The sequence below is a fragment of the Eptatretus burgeri genome, chromosome 12 (assembly GCF_056783735.1).
Source record: "Eptatretus burgeri isolate ZD-2024b chromosome 12, Ebu_testis_v1, whole genome shotgun sequence".
Classification (NCBI taxonomy): domain Eukaryota; kingdom Metazoa; phylum Chordata; class Myxini; order Myxiniformes; family Myxinidae; genus Eptatretus; species Eptatretus burgeri.
In genome coordinates, this window is record NC_140972.1 from 698,730 (window position 1) to 720,000 (window position 21,271).

The window sequence follows — 21,271 nt, forward strand, 5'->3', positions numbered from 1 at the left end:
AATGGCATTAAGTTCCTTGACTTTGCAAGAAGTCATGGACTTAGGGTGGCTGGTTCATGGTTTCAGCGCCCACAAGCTCATCGCTGGACTTGGTATTCCAACGCTGGCGTTGTGGCAAAGGAGATTGACCATGTCCTCATTGACGGTCGTTGGAGGATGATCCAGAACTGCAGGGTCTACCGGAGTGCTCAGTTCCTCAATACTGACCACAGGCTTGTTGTAGCAACTCTAAAGCTGCACCTTAAATCGTGGAGAATGGTACCATCCCAGCCGAGGCTGGATGTTGCCAAGCTCAGGGATGAGAGAGTAGCTGAGGAGTTTGCGAACAGGCTGAGTGGACACGTGGGGGGTCTGGGTGCTTTGGGGGGTCCTGAAGAGTTGTGGAGTGCCTTCAAGACCACCGTCCTTGATGTTGCCGGTGGATGCCTTGGAGCTCACCGCAGGGCAAAGAAGAATTTTGTCTCTCAAGGGACACTGGATACCATTGACCAGAGTCGCAGGGCCAGGCTGAATGGCAGAGCTGAGCTGTTCAGGGAGCTGAGGCGTAAAACTGTACGTGCACTGAGGGTGGACAAGGAGGCCTATGTGCGAGGAATCTGTGAGGGGGTAGAGCATCACCTGTGGACAGGTGATTCTCATCCCGCTTACAGGGGAATTCGCGCATTACGTTCATCCAAGCCCATCCCTCGGAGCACTACAGTTCGAGCAGAGAGTGGTAGGCTCTTGACAGAGGAGTCTGAAGTGAAGGCCCGCTGGGCCGGTTACTTTGAGTGGTTGTACCAGGCTGATCCCCCAACTGTCGAGTTGGACGTCAAGGGTGTTACAATCCCTGTTGCTGACCCTCGAATCAACTGTGGTCCACCTACGCTTGTGGAAACACGGGCTGCAGTGAACCATTTGAAAGGGGGCAACACTCCAGGGATCTGTGGCATCCATGCCGAACTTCTCAAGGCTGGTGGAAATGCTGCACTCGTGTCGTTGCATGCAGTTTTGTTCTCTGCCTGGAACACAGGCATCATCCCAACTGACTGGAAGAGGGGCCTTGTTGTCCCTCTCTGGAAAGGGAAGGGTGATCGCCAAGACTGCAACAACTACCGAGGGGTGACGCTGCTCTCAGTGCCGGGCAAGGTCTTTGCTCGGATAATTCTCGATAGGGTTCGCCACCATCTGCTTGAGCACCAGCGTCCAGAGCAGTCAGGCTTTACACCAAAGAGGTCAACGATTGACCGTATCCTTGCACTTCGTGTCCTCACCGAACGCAGACGAGAGTTTCGGCAAGGGCTGCTTGCAGCCTATGTTGATCTCTGTAAAGCGTTCGATTCAGTGAATCGGGATGTCCTCTGGAGGATTCTTGGTCTTCGTGGGGTGCCACCAAAACTGATCGATCTGATGTCTGAACTCTACTCTGGTACTGAGAGTGCTGTGAAGTGTGGTGGTACCATCTCTGACTTATTTCCAGTTGTTACTGGAGTTCGTCAGGGATGTGTACTTGCCCCCACACTTTTCAGCACTTGTATGGACTGGATTCTAGGGAGGATGTCGGAGAGATCAAGTTGCGGTGCATCATTTGGGAATGTCAAGATCTCGGACCTTGACTTTGCAGATGATGCAGTCATCTTTGCGGAGACTTTAGACATCCTCTTGGGGGCCCTCGAGGTGCTGAATGAGGAGTCGGAGTCGTTGGGTTTACGGGTTTCTTGGGTCAAAACTAAGATCCAGGCTTTCGGTGACATCTTGGATGCTGCTGTCCTGTCTGTGTCTGTTTGTGGTGAGGATGTTGAGGTCGTGGATAGATTCACTTACCTTGGCAGTGATATTCATGTCTCTGCTGGCTGCGAGTCAGAGGTCAATAGACGTCTGGGTCGGGCCTGGGGAGTCATGGATTCACTGGATCATGGGGTGTGGCGCTGCCGGTACCTGTGCGGGAGGACGAAAGTCTGAGTCTTCAGGTCCTTGGTACTTCCAGTCTTGCTGTATGGGTGCGAGACTTGGACTCTGACCAAGGATCTGAGATGGGGACTTAATTCCTTTGGTACCAGGTCTCTTCGGAGAATCCTTGGCTATCGCTGGTCGGACTTTGTGTCCAATGAGCGGTTGCTGAGAGAGACTCGGATGAGATTTGTTACCTGCATAGTCCGTGAGCGTCAGTTGCGGCTGTATGGACATGTGGCTCGTTTTCCTGACTCTGATCCTGCTCACCAGATTCTCTCAGCGAGGGAGTCTCATGAGTGGAGGAGGCCAGTGGGTCGACCACGTGCCTCATGGTTGCAACAGGTTGACCATCATCTCAAGGAGATGAGGATTGGCCTGGCATCTGCCTGGGGGATGGCCAGACGGAGGCCCCTGGAGTACCGGCGGAAAGTGGACGCAGCGACGTGCTGTTCTGGCACATGCTCCCATACCTGACCTGACCTGCGAGCAATTTCGGAAGATATTTGAGAAATCTCACATGCTCTGGGTGAAACTGTTATCGTTTTGTATCCACTTCCCGGATTATAACTAAATTTGTCATTTTTCTAGGTAATATTAAACAAGGTATTTTAAGTTTCCATGGGCAGTAAAGATGCCTCATATTCTTTTGTTGCCTCAAGTTGTAGTGGGTGGGTATGGAAATGAAGATGTGTGGTCGCTTGTTGTGAAATTAAAACTTAGGATTGTGCTTCTCATCTTAATTAATATGGGATAAAATGTCTTCGTATTGTCATTTATTAATTATTTTCATGTTCATCAACTGGTCTAAAATGGCTGATGCTTCATTAAAACAATTGTTATTTCCAGCCTTCTTACTACCTAACAGCAATAACAGTCTATTTACTTATTGTGATGAGTCATTTGGAAGAAAACTAACACCTGAACCAGGGCTACTTCAAGCCTGAATAATGTGTTTCGCCTTCTCATTCTTCCTACTTTTACCAGATAGACTAACCCTTTAATTAAGAGAGTCCAGCAGATCAATATTTACTCTCTCATCCTTATTTTTCATATCCAATGGTTTATCAAAATATTTTGATTCATCCCTCACAGTTGAACCTTGTTTTCCATCTTTTGTTAGAAGAAACATTCATCTTGGAATTAGTTTAACAGGAGGTTGAGCAGAACTCAAGAACCTTAATTTATCATTAAATATCAATCCCTTTTCTTGAACAAGATGAAATATTGCTGCTTGTTCTGTTGGAATGAGTCCTGCTTTGGTTTTTGAATACACTGAATATTCATTGTTTTGTAGAGCATTCACAATATAATCAGGGGGTTGATTTTTCTCTTCCAGTTGTTGAAATAATCCCTCATCATCATATTCTAATTCTCCGATATGCTCTAATTCTTCCTCCGTCATTTGACTGAAACCTTTTAACATTTGAAGTTTTTTCGGAGTATATTCTATGGTGGGAACTGGAAGCATCTATATTTTTTTTTCTTGGGAAGTTTTTAAAAGTGGTTCAAAAAAAATTCTCTTGTTTTTCTTTCAAATGCTTCATCACCCGTTAGTTTCTGTCTGCGTTTCTTCTTTTTGTCTTCCTGTTATTTTACAACTTTTGAAACCAACTCTTGGTGCTCCTTAAATCTTCTTGCTCTTTCTTTCGCATCGATTTATTTATTGGAAAATATCATTCACTGAATTATAAAGGTCAACAGGGAAATTTTCCTTTTCTTCATCATTAAAGTAGATGTGTTCAAATAAATCCTTTTCTTTAAATTTTTAATCAAATTCTTCATTCACATTAATACGAGTTGTAATTTCTTCTTCACCAATACTTGTATCTCTGCTTTTCATATGTGTGCATTAAGTTTCTTCATCAAATCAAAACCGAATGATAAAATCTTAACCCCATTACCGCTCAGATGTTTAATAATTTGTCTCATTCCTTCTGGATTAGTTTGTCATATCACAAGAACACCAGATTTTAGTTTCTTTAACTCACTCTTACAATGTGAATATTTTGTTGTACCAAGAGAAACCTCCTCAAATATGTGACCTTCATTCCTCAATCGCATATGTTCCTCTTCTGAAATATAGTAATAATCTTCACCTTCTACTTCTCCAGGTCTTATTGCTCTCGTTGTTGTTGATACAATACGAACTGCATGGTGTTTTTTTTTAGAAAATTTACAATATTTTCATTTGTACTATTGAAGAACCTTGATTAATGAAAGTTTTTTTCCAGAAGCAGATTTACCCACAAGATTTATAATAATAGTTGTCATTTATATATGTAATTGTTTATAAAATAAAATATATATCTTTTAATGTCTCATCTTGTTTCACAAAAATATATTTGTATTTTTCAGTCGTGTGCTTCATATATTCCCCAAATTCCATTTTATGACATAATGTTGAACAATTGTCTCTCCAAAAATTGTTTATATCTATTGAATTTAACTTGAATAAAATAAAAGTATGAGCATTGTTTCTTTTTGAGTGACGAGAGAGTTGAAAGTATGATTGACTAAGATAAATACGATTACAAGAAGAATGTCTCCCTCTTGTGTCATCGCTATCCATTACCGTTTGGTTTCTCTCATTAACACAATCATCAAAGATAACGAGGTTCTTTTTTGATTTAACCAAATCTTGGGGAGAAGGTATTGTTGCGGGCCGGGTATCGGCTGCGAGCTCGACTGCTAGGTGGAGCAGTAGGGTCGACTCTACCGAGCACCCGGAATTTAGATCATACCTTTCGGAAAACTCCGACAGGTACGGGTCTCTTACCGGACCGTGAATCGTCAATAATTACACCATGTGGTACAGGGTTATTTGCCAATCTTCAAAATACCGAGAGCTCCATGTGGCGAGTTTACCGATTATTCACACCCTCGACGGTGATCGTACGGAACAAGCCGCGAGCGTGCTCGAACCGTGTGCGACCCGAGCGGATGATCACCGAGATCCGTCGGTTCAAATGTCCCCTTACGGTGGCAACAACGGCCTTGCTAATTCTCCAACAGGAGTCACGCTAAGCCAATGGAAGGAAACACAGCAACAAACTGATACATTTAACACATGGGTTTATTTATAATGGGGGGAAGGAGGGAAGCACACAAGAATGCAGAGTTATCCGACTAAAGAGATGCACGTATGTACAGCAAGGCACTTAACCATCTATTACTTACTAGACTGGTTCCACAAACAAACACACACCCAAAATAAACGGTTTGCACAGCATATATTGAGGCCTCCAGCTCAGAGTGAAAGGCGAGCTGAAGACCAGAGCCTGCACTCGGACCTGTCCACCTCGTGTGGTTTGGGCGAGCCGATTCGAACCAGGCACCAGCAAGAGGCGAGCCGAATCCAGACACCAGCGAGCTGCGAACGGCCTCCCGAGCTCCACTCAGCACTCGTGCCGACAACCAAACCTCTCCTCTGTATCCCGAATTGACGAGAACGCAGGAGGTTTCTCGGCCACTTCCCCAAGTCTTTGAGTTGAACGCCAAAGCGACGGCTGATAACTCCACACTTGCTCCACCTTCCCATGAGAATGACCACAACCTTGTCGGCTCGATGGTCATCAACTATCTCCCAAACTCTCCAGTTCACCGGCTGAGACACGGCACGCAACCTTTGCGGTTCTTGTGGGGGATGGTGGCTCTCCAGCTCTCTCTCTCTCTCTCTCTCTCTCTCTCTCTCTCTCTCTCTCTCTCTCTCTCTCTCTCTCTCTCGTGGTCCGATCGTGCCCCACCCATATTCACCCTGTCTCGGGGGGGGGGGACGCCTCCGCCCTCCCTCACTGGACGGTTTTGGCGCGGAGAATCGCTCGTCGCCCTGTCACTGGCCAAAACTCTTGGCGAGTCCATTGATTGGCCCGGGGGTGTGATGATGTCATGCGGACCGCCTTCCTCACCATCGCGAGGCTCCTCCTTGAACTCCGCCCACCAAACAGACAGAGGAACATTATTCTGCGTGGACTCAGCACACGTACGTGCTGACACGTATGCAGACAATGGCATCAGTGTGAGGAATTGAGGTGAAGGCGTGTTATTGTAGTTGATGGTGGTGTAAAAATAAAAGAAAACCCTGACTATCAAAATAACGCACAGCGTATGTACATTTATTCACCCATTAGACACGGGACGGGGACCCAAACTAAAAACACATACTTACCGACATAACTGTTCTGGAGGACCTCTATGTTCTGTGCTCATGGCTTCCAGATTCGCAACAGTATATCATCCGTATTATAACTTAGAATACAAGTTATCAGCTTTGATTTCTTTTTATATCTCTGTGCATCACAAAATATTTGTATTATATCTTCAATGTTGGATTCATGAAGTTTGTTTTGAAGTTTAAATAAACCGATTATATCTTCTTTTTGAAGACCAGCATTAAAACCTTGAGAGAGTAGTTGATACTTAGGTTGAAAACTCGACTTTGTCAAAATTAATAAATTATCATAATCTAAAAACTTGGGAGTAAGGAGCATCTTTAAAAGTAATCAGGTTTTTCCACATCTGCTTGAACCAACTATGAGACATCTTAATGAATTTGGAAGATTTTTATGGTTGTTAAATTTTATCTTATTTTCCCAAATGGGTAAAAAATCGTTAATTTATATATTTGGAGAACAGGTTATTTAATTTTTTATTGGCTTTTTGGAAACTCTATGTTTTATCCGAAGTTCAGGTTTAATTTCAAGATAATCCATTATTTTATTTATGCAATATCTTGTGTTGATATTTCCCTGAAAACGACAATCGTTAATAATATAAATCATCAATCCATGAAACATGGTCGTTATTTGTTCAGTCTCTTCTATTGTAAGAAAAGGTGTATTATCACCCTCATACTTTACATTCATTTCTCGAAACAATCTTGTAAAGTAATTCATTTTGGTGTAAATCTCAAAGAATTATATTCCTTTTTATATTTTTTATTATCATTAATTAAAAGATAATCACAGAACATGCATTGTTTATAGGCTTTTGACTCTGTGTTTAATCCCCATCTTTCACACGCAGGACAATTCTCAAATTTGTCATGTGGAGAATCAGGAAATTCAAGAGGCTCAAAATATACGAAACTATTCATATTTATAAAGTAAAACTTGACTTAAAATAAAATTCTTCTTCGGTATCATCTTCGGTACTTTCATTGGTGCTTTCACAATCATCACTCGAACTACTTTCATAACTATCGTTTGAACACAAACTCTCGGAATCATAACTGTCTTCTGTGCCAATAGGAGATACTATCATCACTCTCATAATCTTCAGTTTAATAATGACTTATTTAATGAGTCAAAAAAAACATTACCATCTATATCTCTATACTTTTTTTCATTAACAGATTGAACTACTACTTTTTTATATTAAAGGTAATTTTAAAATGATCCATAGCTACGATTGAACGAAACGTCATTTCACCTGATATATTAACACTTCATTTCATCAGGATTTACATCTTTATGGTTGTTGAAAAAATACAAATTTCTCCTTGCATATTACAGATGGTCTTATCTTTTCTTTCCAAAGCTTCATCCATAAGGTTTTACTTTTTTGATACTTTTTCTTGTTTCATTGCTTTTTCGAGTTTTGAATATATTGCCAGAAGGAGAGGAGAAACTTTTGTTAGAGCTACTTTAATTGATGTTCTTCCAGATGTACTAAAAGCCCTTGCACTGAAGGAAATTGAAGAACTCGTATTATTCACCATAATTGCTTTTATCCAATAGTTGTTACATTTATCTTTATTCAATTTGACATCCTCGACATATTTCTCAGTATCTTTTACAAATGAAGAGATTGATTGAAACTTGTCTTTTGTGTTTTGATACATTGTATTTATTAAGTGAAAAAAGTTGGAGGATAAAATGGATACACCTATAACTTACATGGAATTTTCATCAATAATTTTTTTTATTTTAAGCAAAGTTTTGTTATATAAATATGGTGAATACAACGCACTGCAATGTTTGTAATCACGAATATAAATGTTAAAAAACACCTTCAAACCAACAAACACACATTCAATCTTTTCAGACAATTATCTCCACTTGACCGAGAAGCAAAACATTGCGATAGATGTGATGATGATATTCTTTAAAATTTTTTATAATAAACACCTTCAATCACGCAAGCACAAGAACAATGAAGAAAGGGAAGGTGCCACTAAATTCTCCATTGAAAACACTGATGGGGCATTTAAAGGACATATAAAAATATGATTGTTTCACTTTCAAGACCCTGGACCATCTTCAATCATTGAAGCTGTTGATATGGTTAAACAAAGTATTGAAACTATAATTAAAAACACATTAAGTGAAATGAAAACTTTTAAGTTTTATATGGGAGTAAAATTGAATATGGTAAGAGAAGGTGATGAAACTACTCCCTATATGAGGACAACCCCTCACTTTATCTCATCATTTCAAGATTTTGTAAGATGTGATGTTTCTGATGAAATCCAGAGACAAGAACAAGATGTTGATAACATTGTAGTAGGTAGTGGATTTGCTATTACAAAAATAATCTTTATAGATATACACATCTTAAAATCATATCCTCTTCAAGGTTCTTCTTATATTGATTTAACAAAAGAGATAAAACTTAAGAAAGCAGTTGTTAATATTCAAAACAAAGATAATAAATGTTTTATATGGCCTGTTCTTGCTCACTTATATCCTCCACAATGGAAACCTGAAAGGATTGAACATTATAAGAAATACGAGAATACATTTAATGTTAAATATTTAAAGTTTCCAATGTCATTGAGAGATATTCATAAATTTAAGAAAATGAAAAATCTATCTGTTAATGTATATGGATTAACGGATGCAAACAAAGTTCAGGTATTAAAAATTTCAAACAACTATAAACATGATGAAACACACATTGACCTTCTCTACTTTACTTCAAAGGAAACATCACATTATGCTTTCATCAAAAAATTATCAAGATTAACCAAATCACAACTACACAAGAGAAAATGTAAAACATCTCCTTGTAAGAGATGTCTCAACTCCTTTCACACAAAAGAACGATGAAATCAACATTCAAAATATTGTAGTAATCATAAATCAACCGTAATCAATTTACCAAAAGCAGGTTCAAACATATCATTCAAAGATTTTAACAAATTTATAAAACATCCATTTCTGATACATGCTGATTTTGAAAATATCCTTGAAAAGATAGATACTGTTTCTCCAATTCCAAATAAATCAAACACAAATAAATATGAAAAACATACTCCTTGTGGTTTCTGTTATTATATCAAATCATCTGTTGGTGATGAATACAACAAGTTAGAACTTTATGGAGGAGAAGATGCCTCAGAGGAGTTTGTAAGATGATTGGAAAAAGACTATCAGACTAAGAGAAATAATGATTAAAACCTATAAACCAATGTCATTAACAAAGGGAGAGAAAAAGGAATTTAGAAAGAACAGTATCTGCCATATTTATGAGGAGAAAATTGAGGGAGAGGTCAAAGTTAGGGATCATTGTCATCTTACTGGAAATATAGAGGTCCAGCTCATTCCCGTTGTAATCTTAATTACAAGCCCCCAAACTTTATTCTTGTCTTTCTTCACAACAACACTCACTATGACACACATCTATTTATAAATGAACTTTCAAAGACATCTGGAGATATTTCTGCCATTCCTAACACAGATTAAAAATACATCTCATTCACAAAAACAATTCATACAGCCCCCATAACCCATATCAGATTTCTTGACGCATACAAGTTTATGGCAAGTCCATTATCTAACTTAGCCTCAAATATTAAAAACTTACCGAATCTTAAATCACATTTCTCAAATCAAGAAGAGATTGATCTCTTATCACAAAAGGGAATATATCCGTATAACTACATGGATTCATTTGAGAAGTTTAAAGAAACACAACTTCAACTTCCTTCAACGGAAAGTTTCTATGGCAAGTTGCATAAAACTCGTATTTCCGATAGAGATTATACACAGCTAAAAAGGTTTGGGAGAAGTTTAATATAAAGAATCTTGGAGAATATCATGATTTGTATCTTAAAACTGATGAATTGTTATTGACTGATGTGTTTGAAACTTTTAGAACAGTCTGTCATAATAAAAATTCTTATGGATTAGATCCCGCTCACTGGTACACAGCCCTGGGTTTGGCATGGAGTGCTATGTTAAAAAATCACAAAACAGAATTTGGAATTAATCAGTGATATAGATATGCTTTTAATGATAGAGAAGGCTAAAAGAGGAGGAATATCTCAAGTATGTTCCAAGAGACATGCAAAAGCAAATAACAAATATCTTCCTGATTATAATAAGAATGAGGACAACTCTTACCTGATGTATTATGATGCTAACAATTTGTATGGGTGGGCTATGTCTCAATCTTTACCTGATGGAAAACTTAAATGGGTTAAAGAAAAACATTATGAAAAAGTTTTACAACACATTGTTGTCTCCTCTCAAAAAGAATTGGATGAAGCTGAAGTTGGATATTATTTTGAGGTTGATTTAAAATATCCAGAAGAACTTCATAACAAACATAAACACCTATCTTATGCCTCTGATAAAGAAAGTCCAATAAAAGAATGGTTAAGTGATTACGAACAGTCATTTAATATAAAAGGTAAATCTCCAGAAAAACTACTTACTACATTAAATGATAAAGAAAGTTATGTTTTGCATCAAAGGAACTTGAGACGATATTTATCTGCTGGGTTGAGAGTGAGGAAAATTCATCGGATTTTGAAATTCAAACAAAGCCATTGGTAAAAGAAGTATATTGATTTTAATACAAGAAGGAGAACAGAAGCAAAAACAGATTTTGAGAAGGACTTTTATAAATTAATGAATAATGCTGTATTTGGAAAGACTATGGAAAATTTTAGGAATCGACAAAACATAAGACTTGCTACGTCTTGGAAACAGGCTTCAAAATTAATTAATAGACCAAGTATTGAGTGAGCGGAGGTGTTTTCAGAGAACTTTTGTGCTATTCATTTGAAAAAAGAGAGTATTGAAATGGATAAACCTATTTATATAGGAACAACAATTCTTGACTTGTCAAAATCATTAATGTATGACTATTACTCTAAAAATTAAAAATCAAAGTATAAGGATAATGTGTCATTGTTATATATGGATACAGATAGTTTTATATTAGAAATTAAGACAGGTGATGTATATGAGGATATGATTGATAACATTGATATATATGGTACAAGTAATTATAAGTCAGGTGATGTGTTGTTTTCATCAAAGGATAAAAAGGTTATTGGTAAGTTTAAAAATGAATTGGGTGGGAAGGTCATGAGTGAATTTATAGGATTGAAATCAAAGTCGTATGCTTTCACGTATATTGATAATAATATCATTGAAAGGTGTGATAAGAAGCGAAAGGGAATAAAGAATAATATAATCAAGTAAACAATAAACTTAACATTATTAACCTCCGCCATCGAAGATGGACGGGGAGGTTACTGTTTTCACCCCTGTCTGTTTGTTTGTTTGTGAACAGTATTACGGAAAAACTCCTGGACGGATTTCGACGAAACTTGGTGGGGGGATAAGGTATGGTCCAAGGATCATGCCATTATATTTTGGACTTGGTCCAAAGTCCAATATGGCCGTGATGGCGGCAATTTTGAAAAAATATTTGAATTTTTGATTTTGCATTTCTACATGTTTTGAGTGATTTCCAACCCCCCAAAAACAAATTTTACAACTTTTTTTTTCAAAAAAATTTCGATTTTATTTTTTTGGCATTTCTACATGCGCGTCGATCTAGTTTAGTTGATTCAATCGTGGTTCAGTAGAGTCTTATCTGTTTTGACCTACAATGAATAGGATATCAGGTTCACTTAAGTGACCCAGCAGTATTGGCAGCGGAGGTTTTGCACTCTACTGGGTGCTCCCCCTCTAGTTACAACTGTTTAACCTTAAATAAGGAAGAGTACAGAAAAATGAACACAATAAGAAGTTATAAACATTAATTACATACAGAAGAGATAAATAAGAAAGCATTAGGATCTTTTGATGATAAAAGATATATTTTAGGGAATGGAATCAATAGTCTCCCTTATGGTTATAAGTATAAGTGTTAAGATATTGGGTTGGGAATTTTAACAGGCTACCGTCATCTTTTTACTGATTTATAAATTATAGAACCAGGCAAAAACGAAACCAAAGAGTGGAGATGTAATCAGCCTTGGTATTTAAATGAGAAACATAGAGAATGTGAGAAATATCAAATAAGTCTTATTGAAGAAATAACCGGGGTAAAAGTAGATAAAACAAATGAGCAGATAAATTTAATTACAAATAAGTTGGAGGATGGAAAGAAAAAAAATTAATATCCTTGAATGGACTGAAAACTTTGATGGTTATCAATTGAACAATGGAAAAGCAATTTACTACAATCTCAAAATTATATGTGGCTCAGGAGGTGGTCAAATAAGAGCATGAAGAGAAGTTTATCATTTCATTTCTGCTCAACAAAGACACTTAAACCAAAAACCAAGTTCCAAGTTATTCTTTGTGAATATACTCGATGGAAATTAATGTTATAAGAAAATGAAGTTATTCCCTAAAGTAGAACATGTGCAAATATTTGTTCGTTCGCTCTTTGAGTGGAATGAAAATATAAAAGGACTGTGATTATGTTGGGGGGAAGAAGTGCTTTAATCAGTGAGTCTCAATCTTTCATAGTCTCAATTTTACATTTGCTTGTATGGGAGGGAAGGGGATAGGTGGGGAGAAAATCAGGCTCAATTTTACATTTGCTTGTATCGGAGGGAAGGGGATAGGTGTGGAGAAAATCATTCTCCTATTTTAGGCTTTTGGGGCTTGAGTCAGAAAGTTTTCCCCTTTTCCCCCATTCATTTGAATGGGCGTCCAAGAAACCCCATTTATCATCTACTACCATCCCAGAGAGGAGAGCAGTACTCCATCAGGCTGCAAATGAAAGCTTTGTTTATGACTTGGAGCTCAGGTGTACCAAGGAAGGACTTTGCACGATAGAGGATGCCCAGGAGGAGGCTGGCTTTTGAGGCCAGCTTGGAAATGTGCCTTTCCCAGGAAAGATCATGGCTAATAGTGAGGCCCAAAATCTTGAATGACAGAACCTCTTCTAGAGGATTGTTGAGAAAGTAGATGGGGGGGGGGGGTGGGGGGATTCCAGACGGTCCTTTTGGAGTCATTATGAGAGTGTGAAATTTGTCAGGATTGAAAGACATGCTCCAAGTGTTTGACCAGCTTGTGCTTTTATCCAGGTCTGCAGAGAGTGAAGAGGCAGCTGCCTGCCGATCTGAGGGATGAGAGATGGTACGACATGCTCCAAGTGTTTGACCAGCTTGTGATTTTATCCAGGTCTGCAGAGAGTGAAGAGGCAGCTGCCTGCCTATCTGAGGAATGAGAGATGGTACAGAGGGTGGAGTCATTGGCAAAACGATAAAGAGGATTTTCCAGAGCATCAGAGATCATTGATGAAAACCAGGAAAAGCATAGGGCCCAGAACACGACCTTGACGAACTGGAATTCCAGCCTGGACAGGAATGGGAGATGAGAGAATTCCATTAAGAGGTACACGTTGACTGCGACAGGATAGGAAGTCAGTGAGGCATGAGTGGAGATTGCCTTAGATAACATAGGAAGAGAGTTTGGTGAGCAGTGCGGGATGTGAAACCACATGATATATATATATATATATATATATATATATATATATATATATATATATATATATATATATATATATATATATATATATATATATATATATATATACACACACATATAGGGAGATTGCTCTGATCTCATATCTGGCATTGAGTACCTCCATCTCTTGTTGCGAAAGCAGAAGCAGCATGTCCAGGGAAGAGTGGCCTGGTCTGAATGCAAATTGATGTTTGGTAATAAAGCCATTGAAGAAGAGAAAGGATTTGATGTCAGAAGTGATGATGGATTCCATAACCTTGCTGATGATTGGGAGAAGGCTGATTGGTCTGTAGTTGCAGGGATCTGTTTTTGCACCTTTTTTATGCAGGGCAGTAATGTTTGCTGATTTCCAAGCAGACGGCAGATGACCTTGAGCAAATGAAAGGGTGAATAGAACAGAGAGAGAGGGTGAACAAGAGCAGAGGAGCAGGTTTTTCTGGACATCTCGACAGCATACATTACATACCAAACACCGAACAATGAGTTTTTTTTCAAATTAAAGACTTCAAATATTAATCATCAATATTTTTTTTGAAAGGAAAACGTACCTTGTTCAGTTTTCATTGCGTTAAAAAAATTTTTTTTTAATGTACATAAATTCAGAGGTGATGTTGAGTGTGAAGGTGTACATGTACATTTCATATATAACTTAGAGTGTACATGTACATTTCATATATAACTTTAAAGTGTACATGTACATTTCATATATAACTTTAAAGTGTACATGTACATTTCATATATAACTTTAAAGTGTACATGTACATTTCATATATAACTTTAAAGTATACGTGTACATTTCATATACAACTTTAAAGTGTACGTGTACATTTCATATATAACTTTAAAGTGTACATGTACATTTCCTATATAACTTTAAAGTGTACGTGTACATTTCCTATATAACTTTAAAGTGTACGTGTACATTTCATATATAACTTTAAAGTGTACGTGTACATTTCATATATAACTTTAAAGTGTACATGTACATTTCCTATATAACTTTAAAGTGTACGTGTACATTTCATATATAACTTTAAAGTGTACATGTACATTTCATATATAACTTTAAAGTGTACATGTACATTTCCTATATAACTTTAAAGTGTACGTGTACATTTCATATATAACTTTAAAGTGTACATGTACATTTCATATATAACTTTAAAGTGTACGTGTACATTTCATATACAACTTTAAAGTGTACGTGTACATTTCATATATAACGAGGATCTCTGCCGACTTTCTCAAAGATAAGTTTTCCGGTCGTTTTTCTCACGTTTTTATTGTTATTTTGTTATCTCTCTGATTACTGTGTGTTTCTAGTTCGGTCTTGTGTTAAAACTTGAGCCGATTGTTGAGTTTTCGATGTCTTTTCATATCGGGTTTTATTACCATCAGTTATTACTCCTTATTACCATCAGTTTGTATTTTCTCCACTTTTCCCTCCACCCTACCTCTATCCCACTCAACTATACCCTCTGTTTCATGTCTTAAAATAAAAAAACCCCCAAAAAAATACCTTTTATCTCACATTATACCCCACGTGACCACATGACCTTCCTGTACCGATTCTTCTTCCTCCTCCTTCTGCCGATTTACCATCGACAACTTTCGCGGACCAACATTCACCATACACCTTCATGATTTTTTTCTTCAACCTTTCCTTTACCTCATCTTAAAAAAAGAAATCTTAACTTCTCACGTTACCCCTCCTGTAAGCACGTGTTTCTCCACCCCTTCTTCTTCTTGCGTAACTTTCAATGAACTACCGGTTTCCTTTTGCGTTTGTTGATCCAAATTCACCAAACACCTGCACGATTTTTCTTCAACCTTTCCTTTACCTAATCTTATGTAATCTTTATCAACCCCCCCCCCTCCCCCCCAAAAAATGGTTTCTTAAAATGTTTCAACTTCCTCCTTCACACGTGTGGTTCTCGGTATTGTATCATAATTCACTCTTCTTCTTCTTCTTCTTCTTCTTCTTCTTCTTCTTATTCTTCAAAAGGCTGTTTTTAATTCGACCTTTCCTTCAGCCTGCGTCCAAAACGTCCCACTGTTACAATGTTTCTTTTCTCCATTATCTTAATTCTCCTTTATTGCATTGCATGATTGGCGTTGGCTTAATGGTTCGGATGATGGGCTTTACATCCTAGGGTCCTGAGTTCAAATCCTGCTCAGCTGTTGAATTAATACCAGGTGGGGTTAACTCGGCCTGTTATCCTTCCAAGGTCGGCAAAATGAGTGCCAGCATGCTGGTATACTGTGTCGGAGTGGTGACCCGTCCAGGATTATGCCCAATCGCCAAGGAGTCTGCTAAGACAGCACCAACGCTCTGCACAGAGTATGATCCCAATCTCCTCCTTTATTGCATCCCTCACCTTATGTCTTTCATCGCATCTCTGACTTAAAAAAAAATATTAAATCCGAGTTCGTGTTCCATCAATCATCCTTTTCTTTCCAACTTCAGTGCCAATTCACCCCTCCTTCAATCTACCTCCTCCTAACCCCTCACCTGTTATATTCTCTCCTTACCCCTTCTGTCTTGCTCCTCATCCGACCTGTACTCTTGGCACCTCTTCTGCTTCAGTATCAGCTCCTCCTCCTCCAAAATTTTTCATACTGATCAGATGTAGCTTTCTACATATGCAATTATGACATCATAGCGATAGCATTATGATGTTATAACAAATCATACTTATTCCCCATGAGGAATATGTGCCATGTGCCAAGTTTCAATTTTTTCCTTTGTGCTGTTTCAGAGATATAGAGCTCCAATTTTTTCCCGTTTTTCCAACATGGCTGCCACAACACGTGACCTATGATGTCGTAAATTATGATTACAACATTCCACATGACTAGTCGCACCTATGGTCAAAATTTTGTCTCAATCTGACAAGTGGTTGTGGAAAAAACTCCGAAACTCTGTGCGGATAAACAAACAAACATAAAAAGAAAGCAACTCAAATGCAATACCTTCTCCTTCAGCGAGGGTAAAAACCAAAAAGAACCAAGATTAAAAAAAATTAAACAATTCTGGTTGTCAGACCATGCGTCCGATCAGGTTGAAATTTAAAACATGTATTCCCATCACTACTAGTTCATAATTGTGAAGTTTCACGTCAATTGATGAAGCGGTTCAAGAGAAATTTGTTTTTAAAAGATTTTTCCTCAATCTAATATGGCTGCCAGACCATGTGACCTATCAATTATTTGTGAATACCCTGGTATCCCCAAGGCTTGGGGAATATTTGTGTGAAGTTTTCCTTCAATCTGTCCAGCCATTCTGGAGAAAAATTTTTTTTATAGGTTTTAGGGTAAATCCAATATGGCTGCTAAACCAAGTGATCTATGACATTATCTGTGTGACCACTTTGTTCCTCATGGATAGGTGGCCACACTTAGAAGGTTTTGCCTCGAGCTGTTCTGCCATTTCTAAAGAACAAGATTTTTGAATGTTTTTATTTTTAGAAAAAAACAATGTCTGCTGAATCACGTGATTGATGACGTCATCAAATTATTTTCTGTGGACCAATTTATACTGAGATGACCCTCAAATTTTCATACTGATCAGATGTAGTGTTCTACATATGCAATTATGACGTCATAACGAAGGCACCTATGACGTCATTAAAAAAATCACTTATTCCCCATGTGGAGTACTTGCCATGTGCCAAGTTTCAATTTTTTCATTGTTGAGGTTTCAGAGATACAGAGGTCTAAAGGTTTTGTTTTTCCAACATGGCCACCACAACACATGACCGATGACATCCTAATTATGATTGAAACATTCTACATTAGTAGTCACAACTATGGTGAAAATTTTGTCTCAATCCACCAAACAGTTGCAGCGAAAAAACTAAAGTGCTGTGTAGATAAACAAACAAATGAAAAATCACTCATTGAGTGACACTTGGTGAAACGGAATGGCACTCGGTAGAGCGCATACCTCCGCCACGCTGAACAGTTTACATTTTGTATGCTACTGATAAGTTGGATCTGAATCTGGGCCTTAACCAAAATCGAATTGGCTTGTTCTTGTTACCTAACCAACTCATCCACCAAGTTTTGTCATAACTCGTCCATAACTTTTTGAGATCTCATGTGATGCATAGTTTTTAGCTCCATCTCTCAATGGTGAAGAATCACTTAAAAATTAAATAATTATCTTATCTGAATCCAGATTCGGATCTTCACCAAAATCGAACCAATTCGTCCTTGTCACACATCCAACCTGTCCACCCAGTTTCGTGTGAATCCATCGATAACGTTTGGAGATATTGTGCTATATATCATTTTGGTCTTCTCTCTCGATGGTGAAGAATCAAAAAATTTCAGATCCAGATCCGGATTCGGATCTTCACCAAAATTAAGTGTTCTGTCTTTGGCTGGTCAACTACACACACAAAAAATTTCAGAACGATTGCTTGAAAACTGTGGGCAAAAATCATGTGACAAACAAACAGACAGACAGATAAACGCTACAGACAAACATACTTGGTGAATTTTTTTTCGCCAAGTAACAAACGGACCCAAATGCAATACCCTCTCCTCTGGTGAAGATATTAATATTAAATTCACCGTACTACTGAAAATACGAAAAATATATGATTCCTGTAAAGACATAATTTATATGACTGTATTATTTTACTTACAACACAAATCAACCTTGGGAACATAAAAACAAATAAATGTTCATTGTTAATAAATGATAATTATTTTTACTGGAAGGGGCCATGACCCATTTGGGGGACTATGACAACCCCTCAAGGAGTCAGTCCGAATATGCTGCATTATGATGCTTTTGGGGACTATGAAAACCCCTCCCAGACTCAGTCCACATTTGCTGCATTATGACCCTTTTGGGGACTATGATAACCCCTCCCGGACTCGGTCCACATTTGCTGCATTATGACCCTTTTGGGGACTATGATAACCCCTACCGGACTCAGTCCAAATATGCTGCATTATGACCCTTTTGGGGACGATGATAACCCCTCCCGGACTCAGTCTGAATATGCTGCATTATGATGCTTTTGTGGACTATGACAACCCCTCCCGGACTCGGTCCACATTTGCTGCATTATGACCCTTTTGGGGACTATGATAACCCCTACCGGACTCAGTCCAAATATGCTGCATTATGACCCTTTTGGGGACGATGATAACCCCTCCCGGACTCAGTCCGAATATGCTGCATTATGATGCTTTTGTGGACTATGACAACCCCTCCCGGACTCGGTCCACATTTGCTGCATTATGACCCTTTTGGGGACTATGATAACCCCTACCGGACTCAGTCCAAATATGCTGCATTATGACCCTTTTGTGGACTCTGACAACCCCTCCAGGACTCAGTCCACATTTGCTGCATTGTGACCCTTTTGGGGACTATGACAAACCCCTCCCCAGACTAAGTCCAAATATGCTGCATTGTGACCCTTTTGGGGACGATGATAACCCCTCCCAGGCTCAGTCCGAATATGCTGCAGCCATTACCAGAATGTCTTTCCTTTGGACTTGCACTCCATGATTATGTACTTCGATTTATTGTTCAATCACCCCAACATTTGCATATTATCAATGAACTTCAACCATGCCGAAGGGCCAGATAAAGAGAGCATGCGTGCGACGCACTACCCGTGATGAGTCCATAGAGGAATAGGACACGCGGTTGCTCTCGAAGACCACGGATCGCAGCATTGGGCGCACGCTCCAGAATGCCCTGGCGGAAGATGCTCCGTACTGGCTGCTCGTCCCCGGCCTCAAACTCGCGGATTATCAGAGGGTCCTGTCGTTGTTGCCAGGCCCGCAGGTGAGGCACGTTCCCGTCTGCATCCAGCCATGTCTCGCAGACCATCTGTGTGGGCGAGTGCCGCATGGAACACGCAGCCCAGCGTAGTCGGCTGGTGTGGAGGGTCGCGTTTGTGGAGACACCTGCTTCACAGATAAGCGATTCCCTGGGAGTGCTGGCATGCGAAGAGGGAGTGGATGTGGGTGTGAGAGAGAGAAGAGTATGGGTGAAGGGCGGATTGTCGATGAATGGAGGACACGGTGTGCTAGATTGTGCCTGCGTGTGTGAACGATCCTGCCTATATGTGGATTGGCTGTTATGGAGGTGAGGGTGTGGGGATGGGGAGGGAAGAAGGGCATGAGGGAGGCAGGGGGGTGAGGAAAACTCTGGAGGTGTTACTGGATTGACACCATCCTTCAGACGAGTTCTTCATGATAATTATGGTGATTATTTGGAGTGAGGACGAGCAACAATAGATTAAGAGTGTCCAAGCAAAAGAGGAATTGCAAAATTCTCCTGTTTTTGAGGATGGAGTACAGAGCTGATCAATCATGATCTTTTTTTTGTTCATATGATTATCAATAAAGCAGTTATATTGCTGAAACGTTTTGCTCCATTTATGATGAACACCAGACCAAGAGTACCCTTTTATCAATGTGAGAATGCATTGTGACATCTTGGACGTAAATCAAGGCACATTCGGTTCATTTGTGAATGCGGTACAATTCGAAGCATCGTTTGGATTTGGAAAATGCTGCACATCCTTTGGTGTTGATGAATGCGCAGGTGCGCACACCGAGCCGGGCACGATTGGGTTAAAAGTCCACCAGCAGTCGCTGAAAGTGAGTGGCCACCCCGAGCCGGTTTCATCCGCCTCTTTGAATCCGCTCTCTGCATTGCAGGCGAGCCGGGCAAATGAAGGTTCCAGTGGTGCGTCTCATAAATCTACCCAAACTTATTCAATTCCATAATCTCACAGGCCATGCATCATTTTATACCAATTACATGCATGACTGTTCATTGTACTCGTGTACCCTGGCAAATCATGTTTCATTACAGTGTGTCCGTATAGCGTTATGTACAATTATATGTACATATAATTGATACAATTATCTGAATGAAGTGAGAAAAATTATTTGGAATAGTGTCGATGTCTATAAGGTCCTTGAATCTCAACCTAACAAGGAAACCATGATGAACTTCATATGATTATCTATCAATAAGTAAATTATGAATTCCAACTGGCTGGATAGCGTAGAGGTGGCACACTCACCTGTGAACTGCCCAGTCTTGGTTCAATCGTCGACCTCACTATAAATTGTCACCTGAGTGTTTCACATGCAGGTCATTGCATCAGTGAGTGTGCCTCCTGTCACAGGGAACATTAAACATCTGGGTGATCCGTCTACCGGCATTGGTTATTGTCAGAGGAATTTAAAAACCTCACGGTGGCTTTCACAAACAAAGGTGATTGTCACCGGCACCCTAAACAAATTCCAAATTCCTGCCCGAACTACTACTTGGAACCAATAACAAACCACGTCATGCATTTGTTTCGCTGGGATTCTGCTTCAGCAGTTTTGGAAAGGGAATGTCGTTAATCCAATGAAGTTAAAATCGCTACATTTAACAATAGGCTGACGTTTTCCTTTGCAGCCCTTATGCTTGGACAATAGAATGATGAAATTATTCTTACAAATGTAATTGTGACTGAATTCGCTATCTCAACAAAAGGCATCCTACATACATGATTCAAGTCCCTGGTAAATCAGCTGGACCAGCTACAATCATGGGGTAAGGGGTGTTAGAGAGAAGGCCTTGGGAGGAT

General features: G+C 39.2%; 1 protein-coding gene across 1 annotated transcript in view; it reads right to left on the reverse strand.

Moving 5' to 3' along the window:
• LOC147014953 (N-acetylaspartate synthetase-like) overlaps positions 1 to 19,676 on the reverse strand; it is a 39,693-nt gene extending 20,017 nt beyond the window's left edge. Inside the window, exon 1 of the mRNA XM_085849222.1 lies at positions 19,290 to 19,676. Coding sequence (XP_085705348.1) covers positions 19,290 to 19,530 — 241 coding nt within the window. The 5' untranslated portion in view covers positions 19,531 to 19,676. The remainder of the gene's footprint in view (positions 1 to 19,289) is intronic.
• Positions 19,677 to 21,271: the final 1,595 nt, after the last annotated feature.